Source organism: Manis javanica, chromosome 1 (genome assembly GCF_040802235.1).
Source record: "Manis javanica isolate MJ-LG chromosome 1, MJ_LKY, whole genome shotgun sequence".
NCBI lineage: Eukaryota > Metazoa > Chordata > Mammalia > Pholidota > Manidae > Manis > Manis javanica.
In genome coordinates, this window is record NC_133156.1 from 86360057 (window position 1) to 86379917 (window position 19861).

The 19861-nt window shown below is 32.8% G+C and overlaps 1 protein-coding gene across 7 annotated transcripts in view; it reads right to left on the bottom strand.

Moving 5' to 3' along the window:
• XRCC4 (X-ray repair cross complementing 4) overlaps positions 1-19861 on the bottom strand; it is a 234087-nt gene that overhangs the window by 87998 nt on the left and 126228 nt on the right. For 6 of the 7 annotated variants that reach the window (XM_017675798.3, XM_036998460.2, XM_073234440.1 and 3 more), the window contains one exon: positions 55-202. The exons of the other annotated variant lie outside the window; for it this stretch is intronic. In XM_017675798.3, the coding sequence (XP_017531287.3) occupies positions 55-202 (148 nt within the window). The remainder of the gene's footprint in view (positions 1-54; positions 203-19861) is intronic. 7 annotated transcript variants of the gene reach the window in all.

The window sequence follows — 19861 nt, forward strand, 5'->3', positions numbered from 1 at the left end:
GTTAGATTTTTTTCAATGTCATCTCACTATCTGGCAAAGAACAAAATGACTTACTTTTTCATTTCTAGAAGCTCATGTTCCTGAGAAGCCATTTTAGGTTCTGTCCCAGGATATTTTCGCATCTGCTGTCTCCTCTCCCTACTTGGTGCAGTATCAGTGACATCAGGACTTGAAACAATGGACTCATCTCTCCTCAAAGAAGCTAAGTTAAAATGACACAAAAATATGATCCAATAAAATTGTGCATATAATTGTAAAGTATCAACTTAACACTGATATAAAGTGACACAATGAATATACAGCAAAACTACTTAAAAATCTAGGCAGATTTAGTGAAGTGAGCCAGTCAGTGTGTAATACTTCAGTACCAATATAAAACATAAAATATATTGTACACATGGAATAATTTGATCAAAATAGTCTCTGCCAATCTTGGGCAACAGCCTTCTCAAATGCATTATAGTCACAATCTCATCTCAGTGCTGTAACTAGATAGAACTACCTTACAGGCATTGCTAAAAAGGTGTTCGGGGAGAAAATACTGGTATAGGAATAACATAAATCAAACTGATACTAAACAGTAATTATTAGTAAGAATGGGACTTCTACTGATCCAGAGATAATTTCATAGACTTTTCTGCCAACTGTGGGGATAAGCAAAAGAAAAATGTAAGAAAATACTAACAGAAGTCTTCTAATGTGGCTAAGCCATTAAATTACCCCTAAAAGCTTTTGATATACATGAAACAGAGACAACAATAGAAACATGTTTGATTTATGTTCCTTTATTCTCCTATAACCAACTTAGTTCCAAAGAGCTTTAGGAGAGTCCAGAATTCTTTAATCCAATACACATTATATTCCACAATAATACATATTTCTATAAAAGAAAAGAGCTCCTTTGCTATTGGCAAGTAATGAACAACACTAATATAATTTGGACTTTAGATGTCCTGCTGGTTCACGGTTTTTGTCAAGCATGTTAATGTTTTAAAGTGATCAGGGGCAAGCTTTCACCCCAATTAAAGAGAAAGCCTTAGCAATGTATAAAGGACTAGAAAAGTGGAGATGACTAGCTAAAAATCTTAAGCTCATTCCTTTAGTACAAATAGGGGCTGGTTTAGTGGAGTCAAGAACCCTAAACTTTTAGAAAGTTAATTCCTCTGCTAAAGCTCCAACCAAAGGGGCTGTGAAGACATTTCTCCTTGTATCTTCAATCAGATATTCTATTTTGATCAAAGTACTGGAATCAAATACACTCAATAACTCCTATCTCCTCTATTTGGGAGGAAGTGTGGTGCAAAGGGTTAGCTGACTGTGAGCTGGGTGCAAATGTTGCTAGAGAGTTAATGGAGTTAATAATTTTTTATTAGCATTGCTAACTAGAGAACCAACAATAATATAAAAACTACATAGATTTTTAGTGGTCTGACCAAACCTTAATTTTTTCCCCACAACCTCTATGATTTTTTGTCTGCAATTCTGAAGAAGGAGCAGTTTAAGCAGGGAAACGTATATCACATTCTAGAAGAAAAGCCTCTACTTTGAGTTCTCATTCTGTGCAGTCCATACTTGCTATTAACTTTGTTTGACTTATGAGGAAACCAAGTTTGCCCAAATCTTACTGCCTTTGGTTTACATTTTATCATTAGACAATTAAAAAAAAATTTCTCCCTAGTGGATCTATTATTCCTCAATCAAATAGTAACTGAATGCCCATCAAAGCATATTTTACTTTCCAAAGCAGTTTAAATTATTAGGTAACATAAGTTCTACTAGATTTCCTGTACACTATTTATTAAACCCCTAAAAATGTATTGAGAGTGGAGTGGGTGAATAAAAAGTGTTTCTCTGAACACATTCAAGCTGAATGACTTCCATATTTTTATTTAGCTGTGAGGTGACTATGAAAGATAATTCTGGTTTCTTGATTTCTTACCCAGTCTGCTCTCACCTATGGCATACTCAGTTACATAGGCAATCAACAAAGAACAAGCTTATTTATGAACAGAACTAGAAAAAGGGCCAGTTAGAGGATGTTTGAACTGTAGGCAGACTTGAAAAATGGAAAAAGATTGCACTTAATGATATGGTGGACATTTAGGAAGAAAGAATATTAAGTTTAAATTAAAATTAAGGTAAATTTAAAATTTACCTTATGTAAATTAAACTTAAGGGAAGTTTAAATTAAGGTAAAATTTTGATGACTTTATACCAAAGTTACCAAAAACCTCTGCCATTCATTTCAAAATTTCAGTAATGACTTAACTTTATTATTATTTCCACATTTCAAAATTCTTGCCTATCATTATTTACCACAAAGAACCTAAGAGTTGTGTACAACCAAGTATTTCAGGTCAGATGACCACACCATTTTTATTCCTTTTACTTGACAGTTGTTAGTGTAGATTCTCTATAACACTGTCATAAGGGAAAAGGGCTAGCATATAAGCTTAATTGGTGTTTAGACTGAAAATACCTTTTTTTGGTTTATGCTTGCACTATGGGAAACAGTTTTCCCATCAGTTTATTACATACATGTTATAGCAAGCTGTATTGTAATAGATTCTTTTATTTATATTTTCTTTTAAAGGTTTAATAATATTTACATAACCTTTAATAAAAGGGAAAACATTCCATCCTATCCTTTCCTCTCCACCCAATGCCAGAAACCAGGAAAAAGAGGTGTTACTCCAACATGTGGTACTTAAGAATCAAATTGCTCATCTCAAGTGGTCCTCAAATTTCAACCCATCCTACATCTCTTCTTTATTTGTGCTACTGTTTAGTCCTTTCATTCCGTTTGGTCTTTTGTTTTTTCATGTACATATTTTTTATTGCAAAAAAGTTCATATACAATATTATGTTGGTTTCAGATGTACAATACAGTGATTTGGTAATTATATATATTACTATATATGTTTGCCACAATAAGTGTAGTTACCCCATTATCATACCAAGGTATTACAGTATTATTGGTTAAATTCTCTATGTTGTAATTCCATTCCTACATATAACTTATTTTATAATTTGCAGTTTGTACTTCTTTATCCTCTTCACCTATTTCACCCATTCTTTCACTCCCTTCCCTATGGTAACCAGCAGTCTGTTGTCTATATTTGTTGGTCTATTTTTTTTTTTTTGGATTCCACATACAAATGAAATCATATGGTGTTTGTCTTTTTCTGCCTAGGTTACTTCACTTAGCATGATACCCTCTCTAGGTCCACTCATGTTGTCACAAATGGCAAGATTTTCTTCTTTTTTATGATTGGGTAATACTCCATTGTGTATATGTATCACATCTTTATCCATTCAGCTGTCAGTAGGCACTTGGGTTGCTTCTATATCTTTGCTATTGTAAATAATGCTGAAATGAACATAGATGTGCATATATCTTTTTGATCAGAGGTTTTGTTCTCTTTGGGTAAATTCCCATAAGTGGAATTGTTGGGTCATATGGTATTTCTGTTTTTAGTTTTATGAGAAACCTCCACAATGCCTTCCACAGTGGCTGGACCAAATTACATTCCCACCAACAGTGTAGGAGGGTTCACTTTTCTCCACATACTTGCCAACACTTACTATTTCATTCCATTTGGTCTTGATACTGGGTATTTGATTTCAATTCTGACATTAGATTCTGTGTCTCCAAAAAGAAAACTATTTTATGTAAAACTGAAGGGATCTGAACTACATCAATAGGGTCATACATGGTCTTTCAAAATGTCCATATATTATTCATAACCTTACATATTTTTAGGGGCAACAATTAAAGTTTTCACTTTCAAGTCTTGCACACTACTTTTAAGGAAAAAAATCAGTTCATATGAAGTTTACTAAGTTATACATGCTCATTTTAGGTATGAGGAAGAGCTTGAGTAGAGCTGGAAAAGAATGGCAAATGTTCAAAGGGTAATGAGGAGTGTAGGCTGGTTGGAAAGAGTTTATGAGAAAGATGCAGGAAATGACTGGATAAAAATGGACAGCAGGCCAGGAGGGAAAGGCAATGTACAAGCTTTCAAATTCAGGCAGAAGAGTATGAATTTGATATTGATGTATTGACTGGGGAGTTTTTTCTTCAGATACACTGTCAGAATTCTCTGCTTTTAGTATTATCATCAGTCTCTGTCATGACAATGTCTTTCACCATTTCCAGAAATCTTTTTTTAAAGAAAAGGAAAGGAAAGAAAAGAAAAAAACAAAATTATAGCCAATTAATTTACTACAGCTGAAATGCTGATGGGCAGAGCTGCGGGATGAATTTCAAGTTCTCACTAGGTTCATTGAATCTAGAAAATGGGGGAGTCTTTACACAAGCCTTGTTATTGTGAAAGGTGGCTCTACAGAAAGCCACACTTCTTAGCTGACAGAAGGACTGCCACAGCTTGGCAGAAGCAGTTTAGACATGAGAGACAGTGTTGCCTTCCCTGGGTACTTTCAATGTCTCTATGTCCAAACAAAATGACACTGTGGCTAAACTGCCGGCAAGTGGTATAAAAGCCATGAGTTAAACCTGGTAAACTTTAGTCCCTGACCATTAAATCTTTAAATCTCTGTGTTTTTAAAAATCACTTTTCAGATTTATAATTTGTCTTATTAGGGCCTCATTACTATATCTATAGTTGTTTTCCTCTCTACATATGATATATAGCTTCACATACAGGAATATTCCACAAAACTCATGGAGACTACTACCCACTTCCTGTCCCACAACACACACACCTATCTCCAGCCCCTGGCAAAAACCAACAACACTAATGTCCTAAGGCATGTTGTTCATGGCAATGGTTACTTAGCCCTTAGATTCAATTATTAAATGAAGAAAGATCTGATCTTTAGGTTCTTCGACCATGAAAAAAAAGTGTGTTGTTTGCAATATGCCATGTCCACACAAAATAGTTTCAGTGGTTCCCCACAGCTATAAAATTAGGTCCTATGATCCTAGCCCTGAATTTAAATTCCTCTACAATGTGACCCTCACTTGACTCTCTGACTACAAATCTTCTACCATAGTACCAAGGGCTTCAGGGTTCCTATGTCTTCTTTGTCATTCCTTACCTCCCCTGCCTTGAATGTCCTCTACCTCCATTGGTTCAACTAATGCACCCTTCCATCACAGTTTCAGTCATCCCTTGTAGTTTGAATCCACAGCAAGTTCTCCTTTCTAGGGCTTATAGCTTGAGACCCTCGTTTTACACATACTATCTTATATTCTTACTCTCTTTTACTGTATATCACCTATTTCCCCAGTTGGATTATGAACACATTACAACTAAAAGCCATGCTTTATACTTTGCTATATTCCTAACCTATTATCCAACAGTGTTATGCATGAGAAATAATGAAGATTTGAACTCTTATTTTCAAATGTGTATCTTTTTTTTCTACAAAGTAACCAAATACATTTGTCTAGGATCCTGAAATAATTCTATTTCAGTCCATTAGCTTATTTTTTTTATTGAAGTACAGTTTATATACAATATTATATTGGTTTCAAGTATATAACATAGTGATTAGATAGTTACCTACATTATTAAATGCTCACTCCAACTAGTATAATTATTCTGTCAACAAGGGAAGAGTTTACAGAGTTTTTACTGTATTCTCTATGCTGTACTTTAATTCTCATGACTAACTTACATTACTATAGAGATTTTGTGCTGCTTTATCCCATTCACCTATTTCACCCACCCACCCCAATAACTCCCCCATGGTAACCACCAGTCACTTTTTCTCAGTGCCTATGAATCTTTCTGTTTTGTTCATTTGTTTTGCTTTATTTATTTTTTTTAGACTCCACATATAAGTGAAATCATATGGTATTTGTTTTCTTCTGCCTGGCTTATTTCCTTTGGCATAATACCCTCTAGGTGCACCCATGTTGTTGCAAATGGCAAGATTTCTTTAATGGCTGAACAATATTCTATCATGTATATGTACTATATCTTTTTTATCCATCAAATATGTATCTTACTTTTTTAATCAAAATTTACGTACTTACGGACTACCAGATGACACAAAGGGAAAAGTAGAATCAGAAGACCTGGGTTTGGCTCTCTAGTCCTACCATTTGCCTTGGACTTTTACAGAGTATTACAGAATCTCTTACGTTCTCAGCTGAGAAATGTATGTTAACCATTATTTCTGGCAGGATAAAATGAGATAAACTGTTTTATAAATCATTGTATCAGAAATATTTGATATCAGCATTTAAATATTAACAAAATTTGTGTACCTTTATAAAAAAATCAATTGTGATTCATTTAGATGAACTTGAAGAACTTTTAGGCTATCTTCTATAGCCTCTTAGAGATATAAAACTAAAATAATAAAAAATAACAATAAAATAAATTCATGGTTTTCCAAATTCAAAATAACCCAACTGTCACCAAACTATCCTCTGTTATGAATACAGAGTGCCAGTTTGCTATGGTTGCCTTTTGTTATTTTATTCCTTTATTCATTATACAAATGTTCATTGAGTATTTATAATCAACAGTTTTGTTTAAAAAGATACAAAATATTGAGGTGATAAAACAAAACCCAAACATAAAAACACTACGCTAAATAAATTTGAAACTTAAAAAAACACAATCTTTCTTTCACCAGGGAGAATAATCAACCAGTGACTCAGGCTACCTTATGTCTCTGTAGTTTGTCTTACTGACAGGTATAAAGATAAGCAGAAAAGAAGCTGAGATAAGGCTGGTCACACCATATTTCAATAACCAGTATCTTAAGTGACCTATCTTGAGGTCATAAATTTCTAATCTGACCAAACAAGCAAATGTTATTTTCCCTCATCTTTAATCAAATAGCCCTTTTTCATATCTGTAATCAGTTGATACCCAGTTTTTGCAATCTAATCTGAATAACTGATAACCATCTTACATGAAAGGTCAATGGTCTAATCTATTAATCAATAATCACCAAATAAGCTGATAATTAACATCACACTAAACACTTAGCAGTGTGTGCATGTGTGTGCATCTATGTATGTATACTTTTTCAAAAGTCAGGTTTCTCTTTCAGCCAGCACAGCTGGAAGTCAGACTTAATGACAAATACTTACTGACACTGGGGTAACCTAAAAGGTCATCTTTGGAAATCCAATACTTTCAATGTCAGAGAGTGGGTGGGCCACTAAAGATAAAATACAGACGTTCCAGAAATATTCACAACATAAAACAAAACAAGTTGAATATGTTAAGTATTATTCTGCATTTATAAACAATCTCATTTAAAAAATGTTTAATACCTAAAATACAAAAAAAAAAACAATGACAAGTTATAACCAACAACAGTAACAGAAACTATGAAATACTTGGGAGAGAAACAAAAAGTTGTCAGGATCTACAAGAACTGTAACACTTTAATAAGGACAAAAATGTATAAATGATGACGCATATGATTTTGGCAGGCAGAACTGATACTATAAAGATGGACAATTTATAAATATAATGCAGCCCAAAGGAGTATTTTCTTAGAAACTTCACAAAATAATTTTAAAATTCATCTAGAAGATAGCTGCCCAATTAAAATATAATGCAAGCCATCTGTGTAATGTTTTCTAACAGTTGCAGTGTTAGATAAATTTCATTTAACCCAAAATATCTAAAACAGTCATTTCAGCATGTAATCAATATTAGAAAGTTATTAAAGACACATTTCTTTGTCTCTGAAGAAGTCTTTGAAATCCGATGTGTATTTTACACTTACGGCACACCTCAATTTTGAATAACCTCATTTCAAGTGCTCAAGTGCCACATGTGGCCAGTGGCTACTCTATTGGACAGCACAGATTTGGAAGAATAAATGTGGAAAAAATTTTAGAAAAAAAAATAGAGCAAAATATAAATGCCAAAATGTATGATTAGTCTAGAATTCATTCATTCATTAAAGTATGTACTGTCTTCTGTGTGCCAGGCAGTAGGGATCCAGGTGAGCTGTAATTCTTTGACAATAAATTTTAACAAGAAAAAAAAGTGTTTAATACCAAATGAACTCAGTTCTTTAAATCTCAAGGATTCGTGTATTCCTTCTCTTATTCAATAAATATTTATTAAGTGTTTTCTATGTGTCAGGCACTAACCAGAAGATTCCATCATCATGTAGTCAAAAAACTTATAATTGAGCAGGGCAAAGGACACAACTACTTGCAGAAAGCCATTAAGTAACACAAGCAATTATAAAGGAACTAATCTGAAAGTTTCTAAGGTAGGCACAGTTTTCCAACCTTTTAGCATTTTTTTTCTGCAAAGCTTCCATTTTTCTTTTCCATTATCAAACACTGATTATAACTTGATTTCTTACACTGTTTTTTTCCTTATATGGATATTTCTTTTGAAAGCACAATCATCAGTATCAGATGGCTCTGAAGTAGATTTCCCAAAAGAGAAAATTAAAAGGCTAGTTCACTCTGAGCAAACTGACAAGAAAAGAGTGGGTCTTAAAATGAAGTTTTAAGCATGTTTCGGAGTGAACTCAAACAGCATGTCTGAACTGCAACTATACAATCACCTTTCTGAATTGTTCTTTATATGCCCTCACAACATCCTTAGATTTCATCACACCAGTAATAATTTATCTCAGATTTGTAAGCTCCATGAAGGCACAGGCTAGTTTGTCTTATTCACAGTAAGTACAAGACAGACTAGTGCAATCTCTAACACATGGTAATTTCTCAGTAAATATTAGTCGATTGGCCAAATAAATTCCTAAATACTAATAGAGTTAATGATCAATAAGTTTTTAAAAATTACTTTGAGTCTGTGTAAAATACTACACTACTGATTAGCTATGCCTATTGCTGCCTGTCCAGTTAACATTAAGGAATGAAAAATATTAACAGGGAAAAGCAGTTAATGAAAGAGCAACATGAGCCTTCAATTTATATCATTTTGTAGTTAAAAAAACCACTGGAAAGCAGTTTTAATGGTTAATGAGTTTTCAGAAAACAAAACTGTAATTTTTCAGTTTTCACCAGCTTTATAGAGGGACCTCTGCCTGTGACCTACGTCATAAAATGTTTGGAGCCAACATAAAGCTTTCATTGTTGTACATGAGGTATGGTCTTCTGTCAACTTATGGCATTTTTTTAGCGTTTTTTTTTTTAAATAGAGATTTAAAAGTTTTTGAATTTTCATTCACTTTTATTTTGGTCAACTTTTAATAAACTTAAGCCTAGATTTTTTAGAGCTTAGGATTTCACTGAACTAGTATAATGAAAAAAACTGGACAAAAATAAATGAAATACATGGTGAATTGGGTGGATAAGAATCATTCATCTAGGTCACAAACCCTCTCCATGATAGGAAGGGCTTGACTGAGTTTATATCATATGATAGATAAACTACTCTATTTGTACTTCCTTAAACTCCTTTACAATAAGCTTAAAGCCTTTGAGATACAATATTTAGCCAGTTTGTAGTGGTTCTGTGAAGAGGCAAGGAGTCTTAATTTCAGAGGCTTCCCTTGAAAACACTGGAATGATTTTCACAAAGGAGATTCCCAGATTTGTGGTATTAGACATGTTGTTCCAACTAAGTTTCAAACCAAACATTATTAAGCAATGTGATTACTATGAAAGATTAAGAAAAACTGTCTGCCAAAGGCCAAACAACTAAGACAATGTTTATACTGAATTAGTAAAATACTTCACAAGGATCCTAAAACTGACTCTGTTCATCAGTGTCTCAATGACTATAGGCAAATTGTGGAACAATTCTGTTAAGATTTTTATTTTAATCTATAAATTAGGTGTGGAGAATTAGACCAAATACAATTCTGGTATAAAAAAATGCCCTGATTCTATAATTTATTATGCTTTTTAAAAATAATTACATTATATTATCTGAATTTGATAAAAAAAAAACAAATGCACTTTCAGACCATTTTGAAGCACTTTTAAGTTAGTGTTTGGTTAAATTTCTTGCCCAAATGAGAGTTTTTCTTCAAACATTTTATTCTCCCAAATCCACATGTTTTTCTTTATATTATACTGTTTCATAGTTTATGAATTTTTTCAACAAAAGCCTTGTACAATTTTAAATATAAAAAATGTATATTCTTTTATCTTATGTTATTCTCAAAATTAAACAACTGCAAAATTATTTTAAGCATTGATTTGACAAAGAATAACATTTGGGAAATTCATTACAGTTTATTATGAATATATACTCTTTATGGTAGATCTGGTATTTATGAAACCTGTTTAGCAGGCTTTAAAATCACTTTAGAAACCATTTCCTACAAAACATGTAGGAAAATTTTTCTAAAACTACAAATCTCATTGAGTCATGTTCTTTTCCACTGCCCTGAAGACAAAGATAAAATTCCCTAATACACTTTAATAGCTTTCTTTTCCTGGTTCAATTTGCTTTTATAGCCTTACTGAATTTTGTCCTATGTACCATTCTCTCTCCCTACTCTTCGATTTTGTATCTGTGATCTTCTACAAATAGTGTTCTGCCATCTACCACTCAGCTGGCTAACTCTCACCCATCCTTGAAATCTCAGTAAAGATATTACTTCTGTCAGACAGCCTTTAAGAAGTCTTACTTAGATGTTCTTCTCTGTTCCCTCATAGCACCTTTTACTACTACTGTTACTGCAGTACAGACGACTGGTTAAGGCTGCAGAATAAAGAGGGAAAAACTATTTTGGGTTCTTGTAGGCATCAGTAAATACAGTGGTGTTGAATCTTATTGTAAAGTCAGTGCATATGAAATCAATCCTAATTAATCAAAACAACCCTTGAAATTTCTTTGAACTGCCCATTAGGTACACTAATGTATAGTTTTAGAGAAATTGTATTCAGAAAGAAAATAACTCAAGGTTTTCAAAAATCTAAACACATCAGTATACAAAGATTCAACCTGCTAGCTCTTCTGGCTTAATGTCATCATTTTACTATTTTGTGGTAGATATACCAGTCTGATGTTTCCTTAGTCAGATTTCGCTATGGTTCCCAATTAATTTTTCATTGTCTTCTTCTGGATGAAGACATCATGACCTTACTTGCTTGGCTACCTGAACAGTTCTTACTCTTTTTTTGTCAACAGTGCCAAATCTTAAAGTTACTCATAATTGTTCATAAGCTTTTCCTATTGGTATAAACTCTAATCAGGCTTGATTATATCAACCACTTATAGACACATGCTTGTTAAATGAAATAGCAGGCAACTAGAAAAACTATTTTAAAATGTAATTTTCTTTTTTCTTCATAAAATCTATATATACCTAGAAGATTCAGTTAAACATGATAATGTACACATATTAGTGATTATATACATATATAAAATGCCATTCTACTATAATTCATTAATGACTAGGAAGTCCAAATTTCAGTTTCTCAGGGTATTTTAATCATGAAATGGGAAGTGGGAACATCACAGCATAGGCTTCACAGAATTATACCTTTCTCTGAAATTCATTAAATAAGCTTTTTATACAGGTGTCTCTACCACAATGTTTAGTCATAAATTAAAATGGACAAACTGTTACTATTAGGTGATAGCAATTTTTAGGAATTATAATTTTGTGTAAAATGAAAAAAAAAGGTTAGAGTACTGATCTAAGAAATATCTTTCCAAAGAAGTGGATACTGTATGTACCTCTACATTTTGATATTTATAGTTATCCCATAGTACGCTGACTTTAAAAAAAATGGTTCATCATGTTTTCTGGTATGTTGTAGGAGCTCAAAATAATTACTGTTGAATAAAAAAGCACCAAGGAAAACACTGGAGATTTTATAAATAAAATGAAAAAGACAGCAACCCTTTTGTAGTTAAATACAAACTTAAGGAAAAAGAACCAAAGTTTGACTGATTTATCTATAAACATAACTTCTAAAAAAAAAGACCTATAATATTCATTATGAAGCAAGTATACTAAATTCAAAGTCTAATACATTAAATTAGAGTTGGCATTTAAAATGTCCTTGTAGAGCATATTCTAACCTTGTAAAAGGAGTACATTATTTGTAAATAATGGTTACCAGGTATCTTAGCCAAAGAACACAGTTACACAAGGGGAGTTATTACAGCATAGCAAGGAAACTACAGAAGCAGAAAAAAAGCATGTATTTGTGTTACTATCATATAGACAGATAGGTCTATATGTACATAAATAAATACTACATGTAAATTGGAAAATAAAAAAATTATAAATGCTGTAAATAAAAGTGAGAAGTATTATGTCTAACTAAGGCCAAACATAAAAAAAAATGACTGAGAAGAAACTTAGACAAATAACTTGACAGACAAAATACAGAAAAACAACACTAAATAAAATAATGAAAATTTAAGACCTTGCCAGACTTTGGCCCATCAGTGTAACAAGACAGATATCAAGCCCATCACAGGACTCAAACAACTGCCGTAAGTCCTGAATTTAGGAAATAGAAAGAGTAGAAATAAAGAAAAGTAAGCAATTCAATCATGAACTAACAAGTTGGGCAAAAGATAGTATTTATACACCCTGATGCCATGCCTCTACAACTATAGAAAATCAGGACATCACATCACAATAATATTAAATCCCAATTTTTTTTAATAAAGGAAGAAAGCAGGGAGCAAGGGAGAGAAACAACGTGTGAAGGGGTTGGGGGAAGGGAAAGGGAGGAAGAGAAGACAGATCAAGAAGGAGTTTTACTGAACTGTTACATAAAATAAATTCGTAGTTTTTCTTCTTTCACTGAATGATATATTTTAAAATATCTTTCAGTTATTCTCTGTCTATGTTTGTTTTTTTTAGGTAATTATTTCTTCTAAATACAGACATCAAATGAATGTTTTAAAACAGGAAATTTAACACTGGCACATTATTACATTCATGAAAAAATCTTACATAATGTTCAAATGTAATTTGTATAATTTCTCATTTATTTTATATTTATTAATGTGTTATTTCTATGATGACAAAATGATATTCCTAGTTTTCTAATACTTACACATTTCTGTTTTATGTTTCTGGAGAATAAATTATTTTAAAATCTACTAACTCTAAATTGTTACACTAAACATGATAGGTCCAAAGATCAATTAGGTCACTTCCTAGACTCCCTTTTTGAGTCTATACAGCAAGAGATTAATTTCAAAATCTCTTGTTTCAGTAATTATAATAAAGAAAACAGGGCATCCTAATAATTTAAGCCATGAATAGCATTTTATTACCAAAACACCTGTTGCTATTTCCAAATTTATTTTCATTATATACAGAAGAATGTTGATTTTGTTATCCGAGGACATCAAAAGCTAAGAAAACAAACTTTCCTTAACAGAACCATTCTCAGGACACTTTTCTCAACACAAATGATTTTAACATGCTGCTCCTTCTCAGGATGGGGCTTTTATAAAGTGGTTTACATTAATGTTTCAAGCTGGTGTGATTTATCTTTGATATGTTGCTCATATACAGCCATGTTTAACTTCCTCAGAACAGTAGTAATATTAAATATGAATACAGAAAATTGACCTCAGCTAAAAACAACTTTTACAAAGCTGAATTTAATTCAATCAAGAAATTTTGTGTCATCTCATGTTAAAGATGTTTTCAATTTCTCAAGAAGAAATGATTGGTTTTCAACACCAGGACAACATTTAGAACAAGACTATGCTTCCTGAAAGAAAGAAAATTCAAGAGGTGACCACAGGATCACTCTGTCTTTCTGACTGGTGGCAGTGTCTGGAACTCACAAAGGGAGGTATATGGAGCCCAAGCAGAGCACAATGATTTCACTCAACTGAAGAGGCAGAAATTAGTGTCTGTTGCTATTGAAATAGCTGGAACCTGTAGGATACTGGGAAAGAGGTAATTGGGCAAAAATGAGTCCCAAAGGGGTCACCTTAAGTTGTTGAATGAATAATAAGCTGCATGTGCACATAGCAAGACTAAGCCCAGAAGAAAACAGGTACTGATAAGCCAGAGGTGTGAGCTGAATACAAATTCTAGATGTTATGTTACACTGGGAAATGTAGGGCTTCTGAGCAGTGGAGTAAAATACCACACTGAAAATGTTGAGCATTCAAGTGACACCCTAAAAGGTCTAGACCCATCCTAATTAAGCCTGGAAAAAAATTTAAAAGAAGATCAAGCTTATTTGCCAGAAAATTAACTGCTTGAAAGAAAAAGAATTCAACACTCTTTAAAGGAAGACAACAGATTCCAGACTCTCTCAACAATAAAGAAATCATTATGTACAGTGTTTAATAAAAAATGCTGAACATGTAGAACAGGAAAATGAGATCCATAATAAGGAAGAATTCTCTAATACACAATGAGGAGAAGTTGTATTCATTTCTTTATTACATTTGTCATTGTGAAATAGTACAATCCTTGGAATTATAGAAAAATATTGTATTTAAATTAGTCATACCTTTTCAATTATAAAAAGTTTAATTTTATACATTATCTTAAAAGAGTCTCTAAGAGAGCCTATCTTTATCTGCCACATGCTCCACTATTGCTTACTTTATTCTCTATTAATTTAGACTTTCCCAGTGAGAGGCATACAGCAAGGACAAGCTTTGCAGAACCCGGAACATCAACTTTCTGCTTGCATTTGGGGAGGCTAGTTAGGTCAATAAATCTAGCACATTCTTTCTGTATTATTCTTCCTTCTTCCACATCATTGAATGTGCTACATATTTTCTAACTTACTGTCTTCTTTATCCTGCTGACATCAGTATTCAGGATCAATATTCTATCTGTTGGTATCTCTGCTGTTCTCATTTTCCTTAAATCGATCCACAATTCTTTTGAGGGTACCTATGTGTAATAGATCACCCTTTTTCATGATAAGAAACTTGTTATGGACTGGATTTGTTCCCTCAAAATTCATATCAAAGCCCTAACCTCCAGGATACCTCAGAATGTGACCATATTTAGAGATACGGTCTTTAAAGAGGTAATCAAGGTTAATGAGGTTATGTAAGTAGCCTTAATCCAATATGATTTATGTCTTTATAAGAGACACACCAGGCATGTGAACACAGAGATAAGGCCAGTGAGGACACAGCAGGAAGGCAGCCATTTGCAAACCACGAGAGGCCCCTGAAGAAACTAAACTTGCCAGCACCTTTCTCTTGGACTTCCATCCTCCAGAAATATGAGAAAATAAATTTCTGTTGTTTGCCATCCAGTCTGTGGTATTTTGTAACAGCAGCCTTAGCAAGCCAATATACTCTCGAATTTACTGTATTTTCATTTTTGTTAAAGCACTCCCTCACACTTCTCATAATTTTGTAATAAACTTAATGACACCACATATATTAAAGTCTCATTTTTATCCCTTGAAAAAAGACAGGCATATAGCCAGACCACCCACCAACTACTACTGCTTCTAGACTATTATTTTACATTCAGTCTTTAAGGATGATGTTTGTTCTTGAATGAAAACAATCTATCAGGAGAGAGAGAGGTACCCTGGTTGAAATACAAATAGCAATGTGGCATTATAGATATTAGTTTAAAAATGAGCTACATATGATATTTGGACCTGAATCCTAGTTTCCCTGCTTACTATTTGTGTAACTTTAGGCAAGCTACTTAATCTCACTGTGGATAACAGCACCTACTTCATACTATTGTTTTAAGTTGAATACATTAATATTTGCAAAGAACTTAGCCTGGTTCATTAACTATTATATAAGTGTTTGCTATTATCAGGGGAACTGATTCTGGATGAGATTGTTAAGGAAGGAAGTATAGGGAAAAGGGTCAGGTAAAGGGAAGATTGAAGTAGCAAGTCAAGTGCTGATTACATGTTAGAAATTTGGAAGTAAATGAAGGTTAGATTCAATAATAATTTTATAAACATGTAAAGCAAGAGAGAAGGGTTTTCATTTGTTTTAAGACAAATGAAAATTGAACATGTTTATAATTTCATAAAAGAAACTTAACGAAGGTGAGAGAATAAGCGATGAGGAAGCAAAACACTAGAAGAGATTAAGGAGGTAAAATGAGGTATGGAGCAGAATTTTTCAAACTGCAGGTTGTGACCCATTAGTAAGCTATTAAAGAAATTCAGTGGATGGTAACCAGGCTTAAAAAAATAAAATATCTTAGGGAGTATCAGAGTTCATGAGATGTAACAAGGGTAAGTAGTATATCATGAAATGTGTGTATCAGCTTTACATAATACATAGAGATAAATGTGTATATTCAGCTGATTCTTACTGTGGGTCTCAGTAACAAGTTGAAAGCCTTCTTACCTTAGTGTGTAATGCATTTCTGAAAGACAGACTTTACTTCTGAGGTGAGAAGAAAAAAGAGCCAGTGAAAGTATAAATCTATTCAACAGATTAATTCACCTGTACCTTATAGTCATTACAAAAGAGATTTGTGTAAATTATGTGGTGTTTCCTGGATTTTAAAATAAATAATATGAGTGTAATGATTTAACAAATGCATTAACTTAAAAATCTTACAACTCAAATATTTATTTTCTTCATTTATTTACTTCGTATTACTGAATTTTTAACACAGTAAATGACTCATTTGAAAAGTCTTGTGGAACATTCACTAGATGTCAATTAAATACAAAGACTGGTTTTCACATACCAGTATTATTTATTTTGTATTACCTTAGAAATCCCTCAAAAGCAATCTTCATTCTTCCTGACAGTACCTAAAGGATAAGTTTCAGAACTCTCAATACCTCATGGCAGTGGGTCTTCCTGATCTTGCTCACTTCAGCTTCAGCTATCATCCATCCCAAGGGTACATTATCTATCCTTGTGTGCTTTCTTAGCTCTGGATACAGAGTTCCGGTGGTTTATGGGACCTTTTTTTATCTGAGGTCCGCAAAGCCCAGATTCAATATGTGAACATTTTAAATCACTAGTTTTGATTACTAACCTTACCATCGACCTAAAAGTCAGAACACTTGCATTAGTATGTAATAAATCATCAAATTCTGTCAGTTCAGTCTCCAAATAGCTCTCATTCTCTTTCCTCTCTATTTGAGGGGACACCATTTTCTCTCATTTAATTCAATACCCTTTTAACTCATCTCTGCCTCTGGGTTCCTCTTTCTGGTCCATCCTTCACACTCTAATCAGAGTTATCTTTCTAAAGTCTCAGTCTAATTGTATGACTCTCAGACTATCTCTAGCTACGCACAGCTTGTCACCCTTCCTTGAATATATTCCATTCCTTTATTCTTTTTTAAAACACCTCATGCCTTTGCATACATCGTTTTCCCTACCTGGAATGCTCTGTGCTTCCTTCTCAACCTGCTCTCTCTTTAGCTCTCCAACTCACCAACTCTATAAACCATTCCTTCCCCTTTACCTTCACAACACTTACTACATAGCATTTTAAACATTAATTCACTAATCATTCATTCACTTACCATAAATTGAGTACCTTCTATGATCATATGCATTGTAATAATTGTTTAGATGTTTCTTTCCTCAACTAGAGGGTGAACTCCTAAAAGCCAGAGACAAAATCTTATTTAATGGCATCCCTGGAGCAGAATCAGTCCTAACACCTAATAGGCATTTAACAAATGTTGTGAGTAAATAAATTAAGTTGATTTCTAACACACTATTTTCTTCTACTCTCCAATTATTTCTACGCTCCTCAATAACATTTAAAATTCTGTGAGAATAGAATCATTAAGTATTTAACTACTAATGGTATAGCTCAGTGTGAACAAGAACTAAACATCTTTTCTAAAGAGATACAAGCCTACTTACAAGAACTGCCTGAAACTTGGAATCATTAACACCTACTTGTGGTCTCCTACCAGCTAACCACTTCTTAAGGGAAAAGTTAACACTATTTTGCCTAGTTCTTAATACTTCAAAAATTCTGTATATTAAAAACCTTTACATTTCCTGAAACAATGGTTTGATTTGCTTTATTACTTATGAATCTGAGAACCACATAGCTAAAAGTATGATCCAAGCTTGCTTCTTTTATGAAAAACAAATTGATTCATGAAAAAGTCAAACTTAGTTCAACATCAACAAAATTATATAAATATAGTTTTTCTGTTATTTGCTCATATATACAAATAGAGGAATATTTTATTAGTATTTATTAATGTTTGTTATTATATTTTTTTCTACTTCATTCTTTAATATCTATTTTTGTGCTATTTAAAATCAGAGAGCATTTAATAACATCTACTAACCCAGAAAAGCACTAAAAGAATTCTTACAGCACACCACACCTTTGTACAAATTTTGAAAGCACCCAGGGTTATGAAGGCTCATTGTTTATCCTAACAATTCACATTTCACTGAAACCTGCTAATCCTTTCCCTAAAACAAAAGTGTTTGTTCTAGAGGCAAGATCTCATTTTCTGAAGACCACAACTGTAGCTCTTCATAAATCTATTATCAAATGCTATTAAGATTGTTTCAGAACTATTTTTAATATTTGAACTATGAAAATGAATACTATTAGCACATTTTCTTTAAATATTTTTTGAAAATTTAAACAAAACAGTAACATTTTATTGAACTTAACAGTGGTACTTCTTATCATCACTTACTAATAATGCTAGCTAGAATCAGCTAGTTTTATTATGTGACAGGTACTCTATTAATTATATATTTAAGAATATATAATAATAATATAAAAATACATATATTTACATAGGCTTAAATTTAAACTTTTTAAAATCTAATACTTGTCTCCATTAATATAGTCTCCGCCAACTGCTTAGCAATACAAATAAGGTGAACCATACATTCTCCTGGCAACAACGAAGAAATGTTCTAGCTCAAGCTGATCAATTTGATAATTTGATAAACATTCTAAGTTTCCCCTTGATTACATTTCCAGATTATACTTTCTGATGGGTAGAATTATCCAATACCTCAGGGCTTTCCAAACCAGGTGGAGGAAAATACAACTGTGATTTCAGCAGTGAGACACGTATATAATTTCTTTCAGAATTATTGGTATGGCAATGGGTTAAAAAAAAACAACTTAGGAACTACACAGTTACACAGTTACCTCTTACATCTGTGGTCCAGACTTTCTCCGACCTCATTAAAGGACAAACAAAAGACTTTAAATGCACTGGAAAACTGGAAATTTAGAGCTGACTGAACTTCAGAGATTATCTAATTTTCTCCTTAAATTTTACAGATAAGAAAAATAAGACACAGAGAGGGTGGTAAAAATTGCCTTGGTCATAGAGTTAAAGTATTGGTAGAACTACAGTGAGGCTCAGATTTCCATAATGCTGTAAATAATTGAGGTTTAAATCATTCAATAATTTCTTTTGATAAATAGAACTTTTTTAAAAATAGAAGTTCTAGGAATAAAGGTTTCTGATAATATATAAATGCAAGAGAGAGCTGTTCTTTTCTGAGGAAGAATGGGTTCCCTGTAACAAGGCAATCAGTAAGGAAAAGATCAATTTACATTACACTAAGCTGACTTTGAAAAGTGCTGTAGTTGATTATTAACCACAGTAACCTCTAGAGTGCCTAAAGATGAAAAAGACTAGAAGAGGCTCTTTTTCTGTCTCTGGATTCAATTACAGAGAAAATCAGAATCAGTTGGTACCTCCATTTGCCCACTGCACAGACAGACACAGGAACATATGGTTATATCCAAGTCAGTTAGAGAGAGAAGTAGGATTTATACTGACATCAGACTTACTAAACTATGATAGGCTCCTTATAGATTGATCCTGAATTTTAACTAACGTCTCAATAACTGTTTACTTTCCAGTATAATAAGTGATGAAATAGTTTTTGACTTAAATATTATTTACATTACATCTTGTCAGTTCACCTATATAAAATAGTTAAAATTTGCAAATCTAGTTACTGACAGTAAAACAGTCTGAATAAGAGAGTGGGTAATTAAAAAGCATGGGCTTTGT